Source organism: Hydra vulgaris, chromosome 11 (assembly GCF_038396675.1).
Source record: "Hydra vulgaris chromosome 11, alternate assembly HydraT2T_AEP".
NCBI lineage: Eukaryota > Metazoa > Cnidaria > Hydrozoa > Anthoathecata > Hydridae > Hydra > Hydra vulgaris.
The window spans coordinates 15,272,139-15,289,219 of NC_088930.1; the positions used below are offsets into that span (position 1 = coordinate 15,272,139).

General features: G+C 25.8%; 1 protein-coding gene across 5 annotated transcripts in view; it reads left to right on the forward strand.

Annotated features, from left to right (window-relative positions):
• The window catches only part of LOC100211425 (serine/threonine-protein kinase tousled-like 2), a 65,360-nt gene that overhangs the window by 26,786 nt on the left and 21,493 nt on the right, over window positions 1-17,081 (forward strand). For all 5 annotated transcript variants that reach the window (XM_065810236.1, XM_065810237.1, XM_065810234.1 and 2 more), the window contains 7 exons: window positions 2,391-2,576; window positions 3,199-3,275; window positions 5,787-5,846; window positions 7,752-7,837; window positions 12,286-12,346; window positions 16,118-16,285; window positions 16,487-16,568. In XM_065810236.1, the coding sequence (XP_065666308.1) occupies window positions 2,391-2,576; window positions 3,199-3,275; window positions 5,787-5,846; window positions 7,752-7,837; window positions 12,286-12,346; window positions 16,118-16,285; window positions 16,487-16,568 (720 nt within the window). The remainder of the gene's footprint in view (window positions 1-2,390; window positions 2,577-3,198; window positions 3,276-5,786; window positions 5,847-7,751; window positions 7,838-12,285; window positions 12,347-16,117; window positions 16,286-16,486; window positions 16,569-17,081) is intronic.

Sequence of the window (17,081 nt, forward strand, 5' to 3'; positions counted from 1 at the left end):
AATTTGCTGTAAATTTTAGAGCCTAAAATTAGGCTCTCAACCGGAAGCACAATGGCTAAACAAATGCTTTTGTTAATATCTCATTTAATAAATTGTTTTGGAAAGTTTAATTAACTTTTAACTTGTTTTCTAATTTTTATCTATGAATGAACACAACTTGTCTTGGGACTTGGGGATCCCTTTAAAAAAATTACATACTTCAATTACTGTTTTTGTTTTCTTTTTTAATGTGTTTGTTATTTTCCACTACCAAAGTTGATGCAAGTTGAGGGGGAAAGCAGATAAGAATATAGCAAAGATAAAAACATTTTTTAATATACAATTTATTTGCAACTTTTGTCAGTCAGTATATTAAGGAAACACTTTATTATTTGCGCTAAAAATTTGGACAATTTTGAAATTCGTTTTTCAAATGTTTTTGCTAAACTTAACTGTTTTTATCAATGCACAGGAAAGCAAGAAAAGTAATTCCTATTTATCTCTAAAAAAAAAATTTTTTTTTAACAAGTTTTTCATGTAGAGTCATTAATAATAATATTCATATATAAAATATTTGGTTGTTTTCACTACCCCCATTGATAGTTTATTTCCTGATGAACAATTGTTATTGACAATGCTCCAGAGCTTGTGGGCTAGTGCTTTATAATTTACTAAACTTTTTTAACAAAATTTTTATGAGCAATTTAAAACTTTTTTTTAAGTTTTTAAATAGATTTTTTTAAATAAAAAGTTTTTAAATAAATTTTTCTAACTGAGCAATCGTTATGTTCATTATCTCTAGACAGGCATCAAATGTAGACATTTTAAACAGGCATCAAATGTGGTAAATACATTTATAAAAGAAACCTTTTATTTATTTATTTTCATTATTACACGCTTATTATTCAAATAATATTTTTTACAAATAAATAACAAACAAATAAATTTCTTTTCTTTTTTTTTCTACTATATAAGTAATAAGAAAAAATGTCATATATAGCAAAAACATTTTTAAAAGCAAAAAGGCGTGAAAACAAAAAAACATAAGAAAGAAATTTAACAAAATTTCTTATTATTCTAGTGTGCAGAGCAAATTAGTTTCTTAATTATTTGTGCTGATAAAAATTGTGAATAAATTGCTTATCAAAATTTTTAATTGTTTAATTGTTATAAAATATATTTACCTTAACTTAATAAAAAGAACATTTACATCATATCCAGACTTATTATCCTTCAAAAAACTATTTTCAGCACTAGTCCGCCCTCACCTAGAATACTGTGGATCAATCTGTAACCCTGGACTTCTCAAAGACAAACGGCAACTAGAAAATGTGTTAAGAAGAGCTTCGAAATGAATCAATGGATTACAGGATCTACCGTATGAACAAAGATTGTTGGCATTAAATATGACAACTGTAAAATACAGGCTACTTCGTGCAGACCTAATCAACGTCTACAAATGGTGCAAAAACAACAATAGTGACAGAAGTCTTTTTGAAATAGATAGTAAATTTATTACTCGTGGTCATATATATAAACTAAAAAAACAATCTTCGCGGTTAAATTTACGTATGAATTTTTTTTCTCTAAGAATAATAAATAAATGGAACTCTCTTCCTAATCACATTGTATCAGCGTTATCTTTAAAAACGTTTAAACTTCTTCTAGACAATCATCTAAAAAATGAATGGCTTCTCTATGACTAATCCACATTTTATTTTCTATTAGTTATGCAAACTCTGTAATTGTCAAGTATTATATAATTAGGTTGACAGGCAGTTTATGCCTTCACAATTTATTGTAAAACCTTAATTTAAAAAAAAAAAAAAAAAAAAAAAAAAACTTGTATCGAATTTGGTAGCTAAAAATAATAACCACCCTATTAAAAAAATTCCTTTTTTTTTTTAAACCTTTTTTCATATGATTAAATTTTTCTAGCTTATTTAAATAAAATTTGATATTTCGTTACAATTTTATTTCCTTTTTTTAGAATTTTTTTTTTTTTAGTAGATAAGTTTAGCTTTTTGCCATGAATTATTGAAACGCTTAAAAAGTTAAAAGGTGCAAACTGCTGTGGCCAGTGTTTTAAAAAAATTACTTTAAATGTGCACAAACAAGGTGTGCAACCGCACGCGCTTCCCAGGAAGGCTTGCTGATTCAAAAACAGAAATACAGGTATACAGTAACAAGGAACAGAAATACAGAGTAACAGTAACTCTTAAATACTGGTGTTTAATACCAGAAAAACTACCCAATATTTATGTGGTCTGTATCTCAGTATATGAGGTATTGGATTCATTATTTCATATATGTTGTTTAATGTAGTATTTTTCTTTAAAAACAAGTTATTTAAATACTTTTTTTTTTCAAACTTTTAAAGGATTATTATATGATTGACCTTCTATAAACAGGTTACAGGATCAGCTGTAAAACAGCCGGACAATAACAAAATTGTTGATAGTGGAAATTTAGAAGAATTAAGAAGGGAAATAAGCCGTCTCGAACAACAAGCAAATGGATTGCTTGCAAATGAAAAAAAAATGAAAGAAAAGAATGAGAGAAGTGTGGAGCTCATTAAAGAATTTTTAATAAGTCAAGTAATTTTTTTCTCTGTATTAATTATTGTTGGCTGTTTATAACTTCTAGCTGCTGGAATAAAAATGTCAATTACACAAACTGTCAAAGTTCTTGACATTTTGTGCTGGCTTTTTAGAGGTTGAAAGCCATAAATATTGTTTTATACCAATGAAACATAATCTAGCAGAGGTGTGTTCTTTCCTCTGGTTTTCCTCTGGTTTCCTCTGGTTTGATATTTTACTAAAAGTGGTTTACCCTAGGCATCAAAAAAAAGAAAAATGATTCATTATGACATATAAAAATATTTTAAAAAAAAGAAAAAGTAATTTGATTTCAAAAAAAAAGTTTTTGGAACTATTTCAAAAAATTTAGGTCAAAAGTTTCAATAAAGTAAAAAAAAAATTATCTTTTTAGTTAAGATTAAAAAACTAAAACTATCTAGTTTTAAAAAGTTGTTTCGATAATAAACCATAAAACAGTTCTTAAATCTGGTGTTACCCCTAAAAAGATACTATGAAAAATAACTTATTTAAATAATTCTTTTGAACAAAATTAATGGTCATTCTTTTTAATATGGTTTAGCAAGAATTTTTCTCAATATAATTTTTTGATATGGTTTAACACAAATTCTTTTCAATTTAGACAATTGATCAAAAAAAAAGATGCAGAGAACACACAATGGCTAACAGATTAAGATTAGGTCAATTTAATACAGTGAGGTAAAAGTTGAGAAATTTTTATTTATGATTAAGTATTAAGAGAAGCTAGGGTAAAACAGGGTATTATAAAATGGAGTTTAGCAAATACACCCCTTTTAGAGCCTCAAAAACTATCAGAAAGAATTGGATTTAAAGTAAGGCAATACGAGACAACTCTAACTTGAGCTTTAGTCTAATCTTAAAGAGATCCCAAAGTGCTGAGATAAGTTGTGTTCATGTTAAAGAGAATGATAAAAAAAGTGTTTAGGCTGAATTTTTTTGAGTGAAACAAAATAATAAATGTATACCAAGAAAAACTAACATTGTTGTTTTACTCGAAGCTTACTGTCTCTGTTAACCAGTTGCTTAAAGTCTTTAAAATATATGCTGCAATCTACAGACTTGATAATTTATTTAAGTGCGTTTAATTCCAAAGAGTTTTAGTATATGACATCATTGTAGAATTTCGATAAGAAATCTAGAAATTCTTTTTTTATGATGTATTATTTTTTTTTTCATTATAGATTACTAAATTATTTGTTTAGTCACTTATTATTATAGAATTTTTTTTTCTTCACAAATTACAATAGAATTTCTTTTGATATTTTATTTTGTAAAATTTGCAAAGTTTGCATTAAAAATATGAATACAATATTTCAGATATTTTAAGCCTGCATCTTGCTATAAATTATTTTTGAGTTATATTTGCTGTTATTAAAGGATTATTATCCTAATTAAATTCTGTTAAAAAAAATTATTTTGTATTATTTAATTTTATGAAAGTTTAATTAACAGCATTGATTTGCTAAATTTTTAATTGGGTACAAATGCTCTTGAAATTCTTATTTAATAATGTAAGAATATTTAATTAAATTTATTCTGTAAAATATGTTTTACAGAATAAATTAAAAAAAAAAAAAAAGACACTGTTTATATTATTTTATTTTTAAAATTGAACAATTTTTAGTCAAGATTACAAAAAGTATTGCATTATCGAGTCAATTTTAAAATTAAAATCGTTTAATGAAAAACTTTTTGTTGTCAATTGTTAGTTTTTTGATTTGTAATGTTAAGAAACATTTTCGATAGGAGAACAAAAATGTCATAGCAATAAAAGGCTTTGATAAACTAGAAAAAAAGTTCACATTGTTTACATAAAAAGAAAAAATATTTAGAATATATAATAAGGTGATCAACGTCTTTTTTATATATTTATTATATTTAAGAGTGCATCATAAAAATCTTAAATTTATTTGGTTTTCACGCTTTCTAAAAAAACATTCTTTTGTTTCCTAAAAAATTTGTAGGAAAGTCATACAATTGATGATAAATGCTTATTTTAAAAAAACAAATAAAACAAAAAAAGTAATATTGATTCAAAAAAAAAAAAAACACAATGAGGTACTAAAGTACTAAAACTCTTTGGAATTAAATGCGCTTGAATAAATTATAAAGTCTGTAGATTGCAGTGTATATTTTGTAGACCTGAAGCAACAGACTAACATGCGAGCTTCAAGTAAAACAACAATGTTAGTTTTTCTTAGGATCCCTTTAACACAATATTATTGTTACGAAGTAAATACAATTTTTGGCATCTCATTCGCCTAATTTTTCCGACATATGACTTCAGAAACTAGTATTTAATAATTAAAGTATTAAACTAAAGCTTTTATTGTATTTGAAAAATGACATTGTCCACAAATAGGGTCTTTAATTTAACAATAAAATTAACCCATTTTCGATTATAATGCATTTTAATGTGTCACACAACAAAAGGATAAAATGGCTTAGTTTAGGGAGAAAGGGGAGAACCCCTTTCTCCCCAAACTATTTCATTTTCTCCAACTATTTCTTTTAAATCATGAGTTATACACCTATAATGCTTCTAGCTTATTTAAACTGACAAATAAACCTATAATATTATAGTAGCCTTTATACTTTGTATTATATACTAATATAGGGCTAATATATCAAATATATAATATAGGGCTAATAATATAAAATATAGGGCTATTTATATCATAGGCTAATGTAGGCCTACTAGCTTGTAGTTCTACTAACATATTATTTTAGACCTAAGCCCTGTTATAAATTATATTTAGCCTTAAAGTTTTCATAGATTTTAGGCTATGACTAACTTGCTATTATAAGTTTGCAATATTCATTACTACACATTATTACCCCATTTTGCCCTAAGCATGGAGCAAATTGGGGTATTTGTGTATTTTTTTTAAAGTTCAATAAATTAAAAAGTTTACATTCTATGGTGTTCTTTCTTTATTACAATGTTGCCAATGTTGTATTCTTTTATTTTCAAGTAAATTTGTATTGATTTTGATAGAAGGGTTTTTTCCTTAGGTATTATCCTGTTTTACCCTAGTCTACCTTATTACTAATATTGTTATTATTAGTAGTAGTATATTGTGCATATTACATATTGTATTTAAATATTGTGCATATTTTATATTTGTATATATACATATTGTGTGTTTGTTTATATCGAAACATATTTACATTGAAATATACTTGCAGGCAGGCTGCATCATTTGTGGAACAGTGGAATGATGGATATGCTTTTATAGAAATAAACAAGTAGACTATTTTTTATTTTTTATATACAAATTTTTTTAATATTATTAAGTTAATAAGATTAATAATGTAAATGGCAATTCTAAGTGTTCAGACAACCTGAAATTTGCTTATCAATCTAGACATGGACTAGCACTTAAGTAAACCTGGTGACAAATTAAAAATAGTTTTTTTTTTGTTGTTTTTTTATTAAGACTCAAAACATTTGAGTAATAAGAATTAGAAATATTATTATTATTTTTTTTTTAATATGAAAACACTTTAAAGAATTTACTTGTTCTTTAAATTTTGTACTTTTTCAAACAATCCTATTGTAAAAGTATGGTCACTAGTGAATTAAAAATTTGATTTTTTATTATTTTTTGAATTAACACAAAACATTAAAAGAGTAATTTTTGAAAAGTGAATAATGGAACCTAAAAGCTATTAACTTTTATTTGCCAAACTTTTTCTGGGTCTTTTTTTTCTTTAAAAAAAAGAATGTTTTTATTGGTAAAAAGCAATCAAAATTTAAGATCTAAAAATCTTTATTAGAATATTTAAGTATTAAGCAACCATTGTGCTATCCAAAAAATCAATCAAAATAACTTTTGCTGTTTATTTTAAGTGTTATAGAGCTGTGTTTTTTTCCTGCTGCTATCAGATGGAGTTTGAATAACAGTTCATCATTAAGATGTTCAAATTGTTTTGACATAGACATGGCTATATATTTTAAAGTTTGAGTAAAATTTTTCTATATGATCTTTTAGGGTGGCAGTTAAATGTTTATATAGTTCTATTTTTTTTTTTTGTAGCATTTTTTAACTTAAAAGCATTACATTTCTGAGGATGGTTTTTAAAGCTTTAATTATTGATGTCACAGTTGTGAAGCAGGAGCTGGTACATAAATCTACAAACATTTTTTAAACTTTAGTAGAGAAAAATATCAGTTATTGATTTATATATCAGTAGCATCCCAATTTTATATGTGAAGTTATTCTAATTGTAAAAATGTTTTTATTATTAATTATTAAATACCTTATACTTTTTATTTCCTACATGTTAGATCCAGAAAGTTTCTAGCATAAATTAGATAAGTCATAATTTATGCTAGCAAATTTTTTATTTAGTGTAACAAATATATATATATATATATATATATATATATATATATATATATATATATATATATATATATATATATATATATATATATATATATATATATATATATGTATATATATATATATATATATATATATATATATATATATATATATATATATATATATATATATATATATATATATATATATATGTACATATATAATATACATATATAATGCGGTAGTGGTGTAGTGGTAAAGCACTTGCTTCATAAGCGAGAGATTCAGAGTTTGATCCCCACCACATTCCTGGTAGTACCGCGCTCAACTTGTTTCTCTGCGCAGCGGCCTTGTTCCTCAAGGTTCGTATTTCGGAGTTATAGAGTTGAGAGAGGGTTATAACCACTCTTAAGTAGCCTCCTCATCTGTAGTGGCCTTCTCGGCCTTAAAAAGGTGAATAACAAATATATATATATATATATATATATATATATATATATATATATATATATATATATATATATATATATATATATATATATATATAGCAAAGTCAGCACTAAGTTCAGTATTCTAATGTATGTTCTATGCCCTCCGAAAATAAGGTTGCAAACCTTGCTTTTTCTAATTTCAATGGCTGCTTGATTACAGAAAAAAAAGATTTTTTCTTCTTTTTTATTTAATTATTCATTTTATTAATTTTGAAATGTAAGTAAAACCAAACTATGTATTTTTTCTGGAATGCTAAAAGCTAATTTCACAACTGAATAATTTATTATCTGACTTGCTTATTGAAAACACTTTTTAACATTTTTATTTTTAGAAAACTCTCAGATATAATGCAACAAAAAGAAGAACTTGATAAATTTAAAAAGAATCTCCAGAAACGAAAACCTTCTGAAAAACCAGGTAAGTTTTAAGAAAGAAATAATAAATTTTAAAAAATAAATAATTAATTTAACAAATCAATAATTTTATTATAATTTATTATAGTTAATCACTTTATTGTTATTGTTGTTATTATTTTTATGTAGGGTAAAGTAGTTTAATAATGCAACTCTTTTACATTTTGTTAATTATTATTATTTAGGGAGAGTGGGGCACCATGACACACTTTTGGTTTTTGCTTCATAACAAATTTTTTAATACGCCTTGTTTTTTTGCTATTGGTTTAATTTGTAGAATGAATTTATACCCATAAAATAAATTCTATAAATTACCAAAATATAACTTGTGAGACTAGTTAAAGTAAAATTAGAAATTTGTTTCAAGGTACCCCAACCATGGTGTACCTTGATACACACTATGAGCATCATTGAAAAGTAAATAAAAAGTATAAGACAGAAAAGGCAGATTTTTTATTTGAAATATAAATAAATTAATATTTCTAACCCAAATAATATATTCAATGGTCCAAATCACATTTCAGAATACAAGATAATATATCGTTTTAAGTGTCATTGTTAAGCATCAATAAATAATGGCTTTCTATCCAAATGGGATCTCCTAGCATTATATTTACATAATTCTTTTTAAAATCAACTATAAATATTAAAAGAAATGATTTTTAGATTTGCTTACAAAATAAATGCTGCATCAAGTTACCCCATACTTGCTAATAGAAAACAATCGCATTATTTTTAATATCAACTTGTTTCTTCAATGATTTTGTTTAATGAAGTAAAAAGCTTATGGATTGTAGTTTACAAAATAATGTCTCTTATTGATAGACACATTGAATAAGGTACTTTAAAACTTATGAGCTTTAAAAACTAATAAATTACTCTGTCATCAAAAAAAACACAAATTTCAACTTCGTGCAGGCCTAATGATGTCAAATGATATAATTTTTTTTCAAAGCATATAGTAGTAAATGTTTCACTATATGAAAGTCATTGTTACAACTCTTAACATGCCTCCATAATTACCATGTTTCATGGTGCCCCATGTATCATCATGCCCCACTCTCCCCTAAGTATTACATTTTTGAAAAAATCTTTTTTTTATTAAATTGTAAGATTGTTTAGCTATAGATATATCATAGATTTGTTCCTCTTAACTGAAATAGTTTTATGGAAATATCTTTTTTTAAAAGAAAGGTACTAATGGCAATTTAAGCCTCATATGCGTCCTATTATGCCACCCACAAATTTTTTTATATTTCGCTATTTATAATGTTGTTACGTTAAAGATTTGATTCAAAATTCAAAATCATTATTTATTGAACTTTTTATTACAAATAGTTACAATCTAATCATTTAGTCGCTTTAACTAAATGATGTACACCCTTCTTTGCACAAGGTGCATAAGTCACTTTTTAGGATGCTTCCTTTGCTCATGGAACCAAGTTTTGCACTTGTCGCATTGAATCCAATAATCTTTTTTTCTTTTTGTAAAAGAGTCCATAATCATCACAAAATGTATCATTATCAATCTTACTTTATTTTGTCAATGGTTTTTGAGTTTTTTTCGAATTATGTTTTGTGATCATTTTTGTGTGACTCAACCCGGGCGTTTCAGTCATTTTTTTCCTCAACTTTTCATCTGAAGTTCGATCAACAAGAACAGCTTGCACATTTAAGGATAAAAAATAATTTTGTTCTGTAAAAAGAATAAAAACATCGATGAAATAATTTATCTTACAAAATTTAATAAATTAATCAAGTTTTAAATAAACGCTGCAATTCATGAACGTAGCGGAATTTCAATAATTAGTTGTTTCTTTTTACCCACAAAAAAAAAAAAAAATTTCAATCATATTTCTGATATTTATTATTAAGTATAAAATTGTTAGACTATTATAAAAACAAAAAAATATTACTCAAACTTTATGTAAAATGAAACAGATATTATTGTCATACAACAAATGCGCAAAAAAAAAAAAAAAAAAAAAAAAAAAAATGATTTAACGTTTGTTTTACGTTATTGCTATAAAAACGTAAACAAAAATTTAAGTGAAAAACTAGAAAAAGTTGCTAAACACGCTAAGTTTGAAAAGATGTTCTATAACATAGCAAGGTACAGAAAATTGGTTTTTAATTTTCATACGCATAAAAGGTTGATTCTAATTAGTTGATACTTTTCTAATTAGTTGATACTTTTCTAATTATTTTAGGTGGTTAAATTATTGCATGAACACTAGATGCAAGCTTTGAAGATCACTAGATGCAAGCTTTGAAGAACACTAGATGCAAGCTTTGAAGGCTCCAAAGTACTAAACATGTAAACATCAGGATTTTCAACATTTGTGCAATTAGAAGTTTTAATGGGAGCAAAAGCTACTTGCAGGATAATATTAGGATTGAAAAGACAGTCATTGTCCAGGAAAGTTTCTTCAGAATTATCAATAGCAGCATTCCAGTAAGTTTTTAATGGTTTGAAAACACTTTTGTCTAGAGGTTAAAGCTCATGACTACAATGCGCTGGAAGACAAAGCATATGGATGTTTAATTTTCCGTTTCCTCTATTACAGCAATAACGGCAATGTCTGTCAAAAATCAATAAAGCTTTTCCTGGTAATCAGTGCTGGTTTAAATGCAAAAAAATACAAAGTTCTTCCTTAGTAATATATCCTTTTGGAATCATGCAAAAAATACTTCCTGGGGACAAGTTATCTCCGTACTTATGTTTCGAGTTTTTGCCATTATACAAATTCATCTGTGGAATCCAGTTGGTTCTAGTGGCATTTTTACATGCAACTACAGTAATAGTTTCTCCTCTATCTGCATGAGTAGCTGTGTGTACACATTTTGCTCTTTTTTTTGCCATTACTATAAGTGTGCCTGTCATTGTTAATTGCAATCCAGATTCATTGATGTTGTAAATCAATTCAGGATGGTGTCCCAAATTTAGTTTTTTTGTAGACTTTGCCAACAAGATTGTAAAAATTGCGAACAATTTCCATATTGAATCACATTAGCCTACCATAACTCAAACTTTCACATTTCCTGGCAGCAACATCAGGATGGACCTGGAGAAGTCCTGCTAGCCAATCTTTGCCTGAAATTATTTGTTTCATTAGTATAGTTATTTTAATTTGATTTCTTAATTTAGATTTATGGAAAAAACTACTTTGATTATTTTTTTTAAAATCTAAATATAAAATCAAATTTCAAAACTAGTAATAATGGTACCAGCAATTTCATTCATTTTGAGCACAAATTTCATATACATATTTTTTAAGTTGCACTCTTGTTATACCAAATCCTATTTCTTAAAAGCAAAATGCTCTTTGCTTCAACTCAGTTTCTACTGTTTCGGGAATATCACTCTTTTGACCTAATTTACATTTTGGTGACCTATCCTTTCTCGATAAGTCTCAGAGAGCTCTTTAAGGAATGTTATATTCTGGCGATGCTGCCGCTACCAAATTTCCAAATCTAACAGAATATAGTCTTTTTCAAATCCCCTGTTTTCCATTTTGCCCTAATAGTTATTACTTTGGGTTTAGTCATTCTAAAAACAACAAAACTATTATTTGACAAGTTTCCTCACAAAGATTGTTAAGTTATTTGAAAAATCAACATTGCATTTATTAAGTTACAATGAATGCAGTTATATACATCTTAAAGTTAAAAACATTTTAATAATGAGGTTGTGAACAGACAAAAAGTAAAAAAGTACATTTTAAAGGAAACTGTATTTCCTAAACAGTCAATGTTGCTCTAACTGATGCAATTAGCGCAGCAACTTAAATAATTTTATTTTAAGAATTTAAATATATGGGTTTTTTGTTTCATTTTTTAAACAGTTAATTTGAAAGAAAAAATGTAACAGTATATACAGGCTTTAAGAGCAATTACAACACATTTATACAAAACCTCAATTTGAAAATAAACATGTGGCATTATTAGTCAATTGCAGTCTGGTGTTGTTGACCAGAGTACCACATTTTATGTAAAACAGTTTTGTTTACATTGTGTACTCATCTTATTTTTAAAAGTTGAATAATGTATTGCACATATGAATTAACTTGAATAAAACATTGATTGGTTTGAGTAAATATAAGTAAATTCAATACTTGATCAATGATAAAAAAATATTGGTCTAAAATCACGCTCTCTACACTGAATAGAATAAATATGAATGACTCAAAACCTCAATAAAATGGGCGAAAGTTCGCAAAATATGATGTTTAATAATTAAAAAATAATTTATCTAAAGAATTCTGACATTCAGAAGAGTTCTGGTTCCTAAATGGCTAAATATACACTAAATATTTGTTAAGTCAACTTTGAAAAGTGAAACAGCGTTATAAGCAGCCAGAGTTATTAGACTACTTTAACCTATAATACATTTACTATTATTATTGTTATTTTACGATTGCTTTTATTTATATTTTTGGGGTAATTTTACAGAAAAAAAAGAAAAAAAGGCAAAGCTTTCTGAAGGATTTGTTGTACCTGGTGCACCCGCAAGGTATTCCTAATTTAATAGTATAATCAATAAATTTTATCTCATAAAGTATGGTTTATCTCAAATAAAGCACAATTCAATTTTATACAAATTTACCTTCTTAGCAATAGCTATCACATAATGGATGAAGAGAAATGTGTTGTCTTTAGGAAACAATGGGTTTAAGGGACAAGTGCAGTCAATAAGATAGGTAATCAACACAGTTAGGATTGCCAAAAAAGAGGAGAATAAACATTTTACTTTTTCCTATTTTTGTCCTTTTAACTTCAGAATACAAATGTAAAAGATGTTGGAGTTTAGAATAAAAATGTGAAAAAAATGCTTCTGGTTGGAAAAAACCACAAATTATGTAATGTTAAAACATAAATAAAGTTTTACAATTTTACTTTTATTTGAAAATTGCATTGTGGCAACATCTCTGTAATTTTGATTTGGAGCATTTATTTGCAGTTTTATAATGTCTTTTGTTTATTTAATAGTGTTAATAAACAATACTTATAATAACCTAAGTAGCTGAAGTGGTTAGCTCAGAGCATTCTGAAGTGCATCGTTATGGTTCAAACCTAACGCTTGCACATTTAATTTTTTTTTTTAATTTTTTAAAATATGAGTTAAGACATTTTTGTTCGATCGATACATACATAACATATGTGTATATATATATATATATATATATATATATATATATATATATATATATATATATAAATTATGTCAGTGTATTCTACAAATAAAGTGCTCAATGTTCTTAAAGAACAGAGCAATAATAAATTAGTAAAAACACTTATCTAGCTTTTATCTTCTACTGCATGTTTCGCCATCAGTAGGCTCATCAGGAAGAACGTCTAAACATCAAAAAGTTCAAATTATAGAAAAATTATTTCACAGGAAGTTGGGAATTGATATAATTAATTATGTAATAACTGTAGTATTTTGCAACCAGAAAGTTGCATCAACTTCATTAGATAATTAAAAAATCATGAAAAGAATTCTTTAGAAATAGGGCAATTTTAGACTGGTCATTTGTTTTTATAATTTTTTAAAAGAAGCTTATTTTCATGTCTGCATTTAGAAATTAATTCAGATTTATCTGAATTAATTCTAAATGTGTAATGATTTCAAATTTTTCTTGTAAACATAGTATACATTTTTTGGAAATGTTATTATAGGCAGGCGCATTTTTTAGAATGGACCAGTTTAATTTGAGATTAATATATTTTTCTTTCAGTAGCCAATTATATTTTGATAGCATAGTCTCTTTGGAGTATTTTTTATGTTTAAAAAAATGTTTCAACAAATATTGGAAAAGCGTTTTTTTAAATTAGTTGACATACATCTCCGTCCCTCTAATAAATTGCACAAAATTTTTAACAGAAACACTATTAAGGTAAGCTATAGCTGTACAAAAAATATTGAAAAAATTATAAAAGGCCATAATTTTGCATTGAATAATAAAAATGATTTTCCCAAAGAAAAAAATACAGAAATTTGTAAATGCAAGCAAAAACTTGACTGCCCTACGAAAGGCAATTGCTTATCAAAAACTTATATTTACAAATGCATTGTTTCCCTGCAAAACAACCCTGATAAACAATATATTGGTTTAACCGAGGGCAAATGGAAAAAACGTTATGCCAACCACAAACAATCTTTTAAACATAAAAAATACTCTAAAGAGACTATGCTATCAAAATATATTTGGCAACTAAAAGAAAAAAATATTAATTTCAAATTAAACTGGTCCATTCTAAAAATTGCGCCTGCCTATAATAACATTTCCAAAAAATGTATACTATGTTTACAAGAAAAATTTGAAATTATTACACATTTAGATCAAGAAAATTTACTGAATAATAAATCTGAATTAATTTCTAAATGCAGACATGAAAATAAGTTTCTTTTAAAAAATTATAAAAACAAATGACCAGTTTAAAATTACCCTAATTCTAAAGAATTCTTTTCATGATTTTTTAATTATCTAATGTAGTTGATGCAACTTCCTGGTTGCAAAATACTACAGTTATTACATAATTAATTATATCAATTCCCAACTTCCTGTGAAATAATTTTTCTATTTCAACTTTTTGGTGTTTAGACATTCTTCCTGATGAGCCTACTGATGGCAAAACATGTTGTAGAAAATAAAAGCTAGATAAGTGTTTTTACTAATTTATATATATATATGTATATGTATGTGTATATAGCATAACATATATATATAACATATATAAAAATATTATATACTATAACAAACAAAAAGGAGAAAATTTTAGAAAATGCTTAAAATTTTTAAAAACATTAAAACATCAGAAGAAATTTGTTGCGCATTTGTCATGATAGAGATACTTATGTTATTAACGTACTCAGATAATTAGTGAAGTTTGCGTTTTTAACACACATTAAAGAGATGACTTCCTTTCTTATAGGAAAAAAGATTTTACATTCAAAATTTTATTTTCTTTAACATGAAATAATGGGGCAAGGGTCCTAATAAGCTGTAAATGGTCTGAAAAGAAATTATGGTTTGAAATTTAATAAAAAAATTAATAAATCAGTCCTTGTTTTTTTTTTTAAATTTAAAGAATTTGATACAATTTTTAAAAAGTTTAAAAAATTTTATACACTTTTACTATAAAAAGTTGAACAATAATGTATTGAACATTAATTCAAATATATAATAACTCAAAATTAAGGTTTTAAAGATTTTAATTTTCTACCACTAAAAATTATTAAAATAAAACGATTATAAAAAGAATAAGTATATAAATAGTCAGTGTGGTCAGTCTTACCATGACCCATTTTATACGGTTCATAGTAAGTCTATTAGTTTCCAAAAAACCATGTTTAAAGTTTCCACTTGTTTTCAAGAGTTTAGCCTCTCTATTTTCTAAAATGCCTTTGACAAAAAATAAAGCAAGTTGCACAAAGTCATTTTTAGAAAAGTGTTTAATGAAGACTTAGAATTGGATATATACAAAGTGCAAGGAAACAAAAGTCTATTGAATTACTGCAATGGCCAAAAATTAAGGCTATAAACTGAAAATTTTATACTATCGGAAAACAAATAAAGAGTTTTATTCAAAATAGTGAAGTATATTCCCTATGAAATTGATAAGCATTATGAATTGATTTTAAACAACTACAAAATCTTTGAAACAAAACCAAATAACAAAGAAGGTTAAAAATGATTCTCTGAAACAATTATAATAATACATACTATTATAATTATAATATAGTTCTTCAAATTTGTGAAATTAAAACCTGTATAATTATTAGTTCTTCAATTTGTGAAAACCTATATGTTGGTTAAAAGAATTATTTTTGAGTTTATTTTTTCCATGTTATTTCATTTTGCGAAATTGTTATAGCAAACAAGATTATATATTATATGTGATGTAGTGTTGCTTTGTTCATCATCCTTTTTTGTCATTATCCTATAAAATTATCAAAGATTTTGTGTTCAATTTTTTTCAATATCCAAATAAGATATGTTAATATCTTTTTATTTTAAGATAAATAAGCTTTAAGTCATTTTAAAGTAAAGGTAATACATTAAAGCACCTAAATTGGATATAAAAAAAAAAAATTAGAGCAGTAATAACCCCCTTAACTTTATCACATTTTACCAAGAACATGTAAGTTGGTTTGTTAATCAAACCAATTCTAAGGTGACAAAGTTTGTTATAAATTAAAATCAAATGCTGTTAAAAAATTAAGAAAAATATAGTTAAAGAACTTTTATATCCTTTTATTTTGTAATTTTTTGTTTTTCAGCAACTTGTCTCTTTCTGAGTATCACGAGCAGGATGAAATTCTACGCCTACGTGTGAATGCTATCAAAAAAGAAGAGCAAGAAGTTCAACAAGAATTAGAAAAACTTGAGCGAGAAAGAAATGTGCATATACGAGAATTAAAACGGATAAATAATGAAGATCAATCTAGGTAAGTCTATAAAATCAAAATATATCACTTTTTTTTTTTTTTGGTTTATGTTAATAGAAATCTTTTGTTAAATTAAAGTTAGTTTTTACAAACATTTTTTTTTTTCTTATTTTTGCACAATATTTTGTTACTATTTTTATATTATTTTTGTGTAAAAAAAAAAATTTATGCATACAATTTTCACATGTTGTTATTTTTTAGGTTTAATCATCACCCAATTCTACACGATCGTTATCTTTTATTGCAAATGATTGGTAAAGGTGGCTTCAGTGAAGTTTATAAGGTGTGAGGTCATCAGTATTTAAAGATTGTTGTATTCATAAACTATATTAAAAAGTTAAAAAAATTTTGATAGGTTTAATTAATACAAAGGTTTAAACACAATGTTACTAAATCAGAGTTTAAAATAAAGGTTAAAAAAGATGTAGGTTGTATGTGTCAGGAAAACATGACAATGGGAAAGAGTTCCAATGGGTTGAAGTGTGGAGAAAAAAGCTAGACGAATAAAAGTTTTTAGAGCATGCAAGGTCAGATACAGTAAAAGGATGAGACTAGAGGTAGAGAACGGAATCAGGAGTAAGATAATGGCGAGCACAATAAAGATAAAAAAACTTTAGCAGATGCTAACTTTGCAATTGATTGTTTATATAGTTTCCAGGTTAGTAGTGAACAACTTTGCAATTGCAGGAGTGGTTAGTAGTGAACAATAATCCAAGAAGACATAAAGATTTCTGAGTTTCAAGGTTTAGTAAACTGAGATTCAAGATTTAGTAAACTGAGAATAATGGAGCTTAGC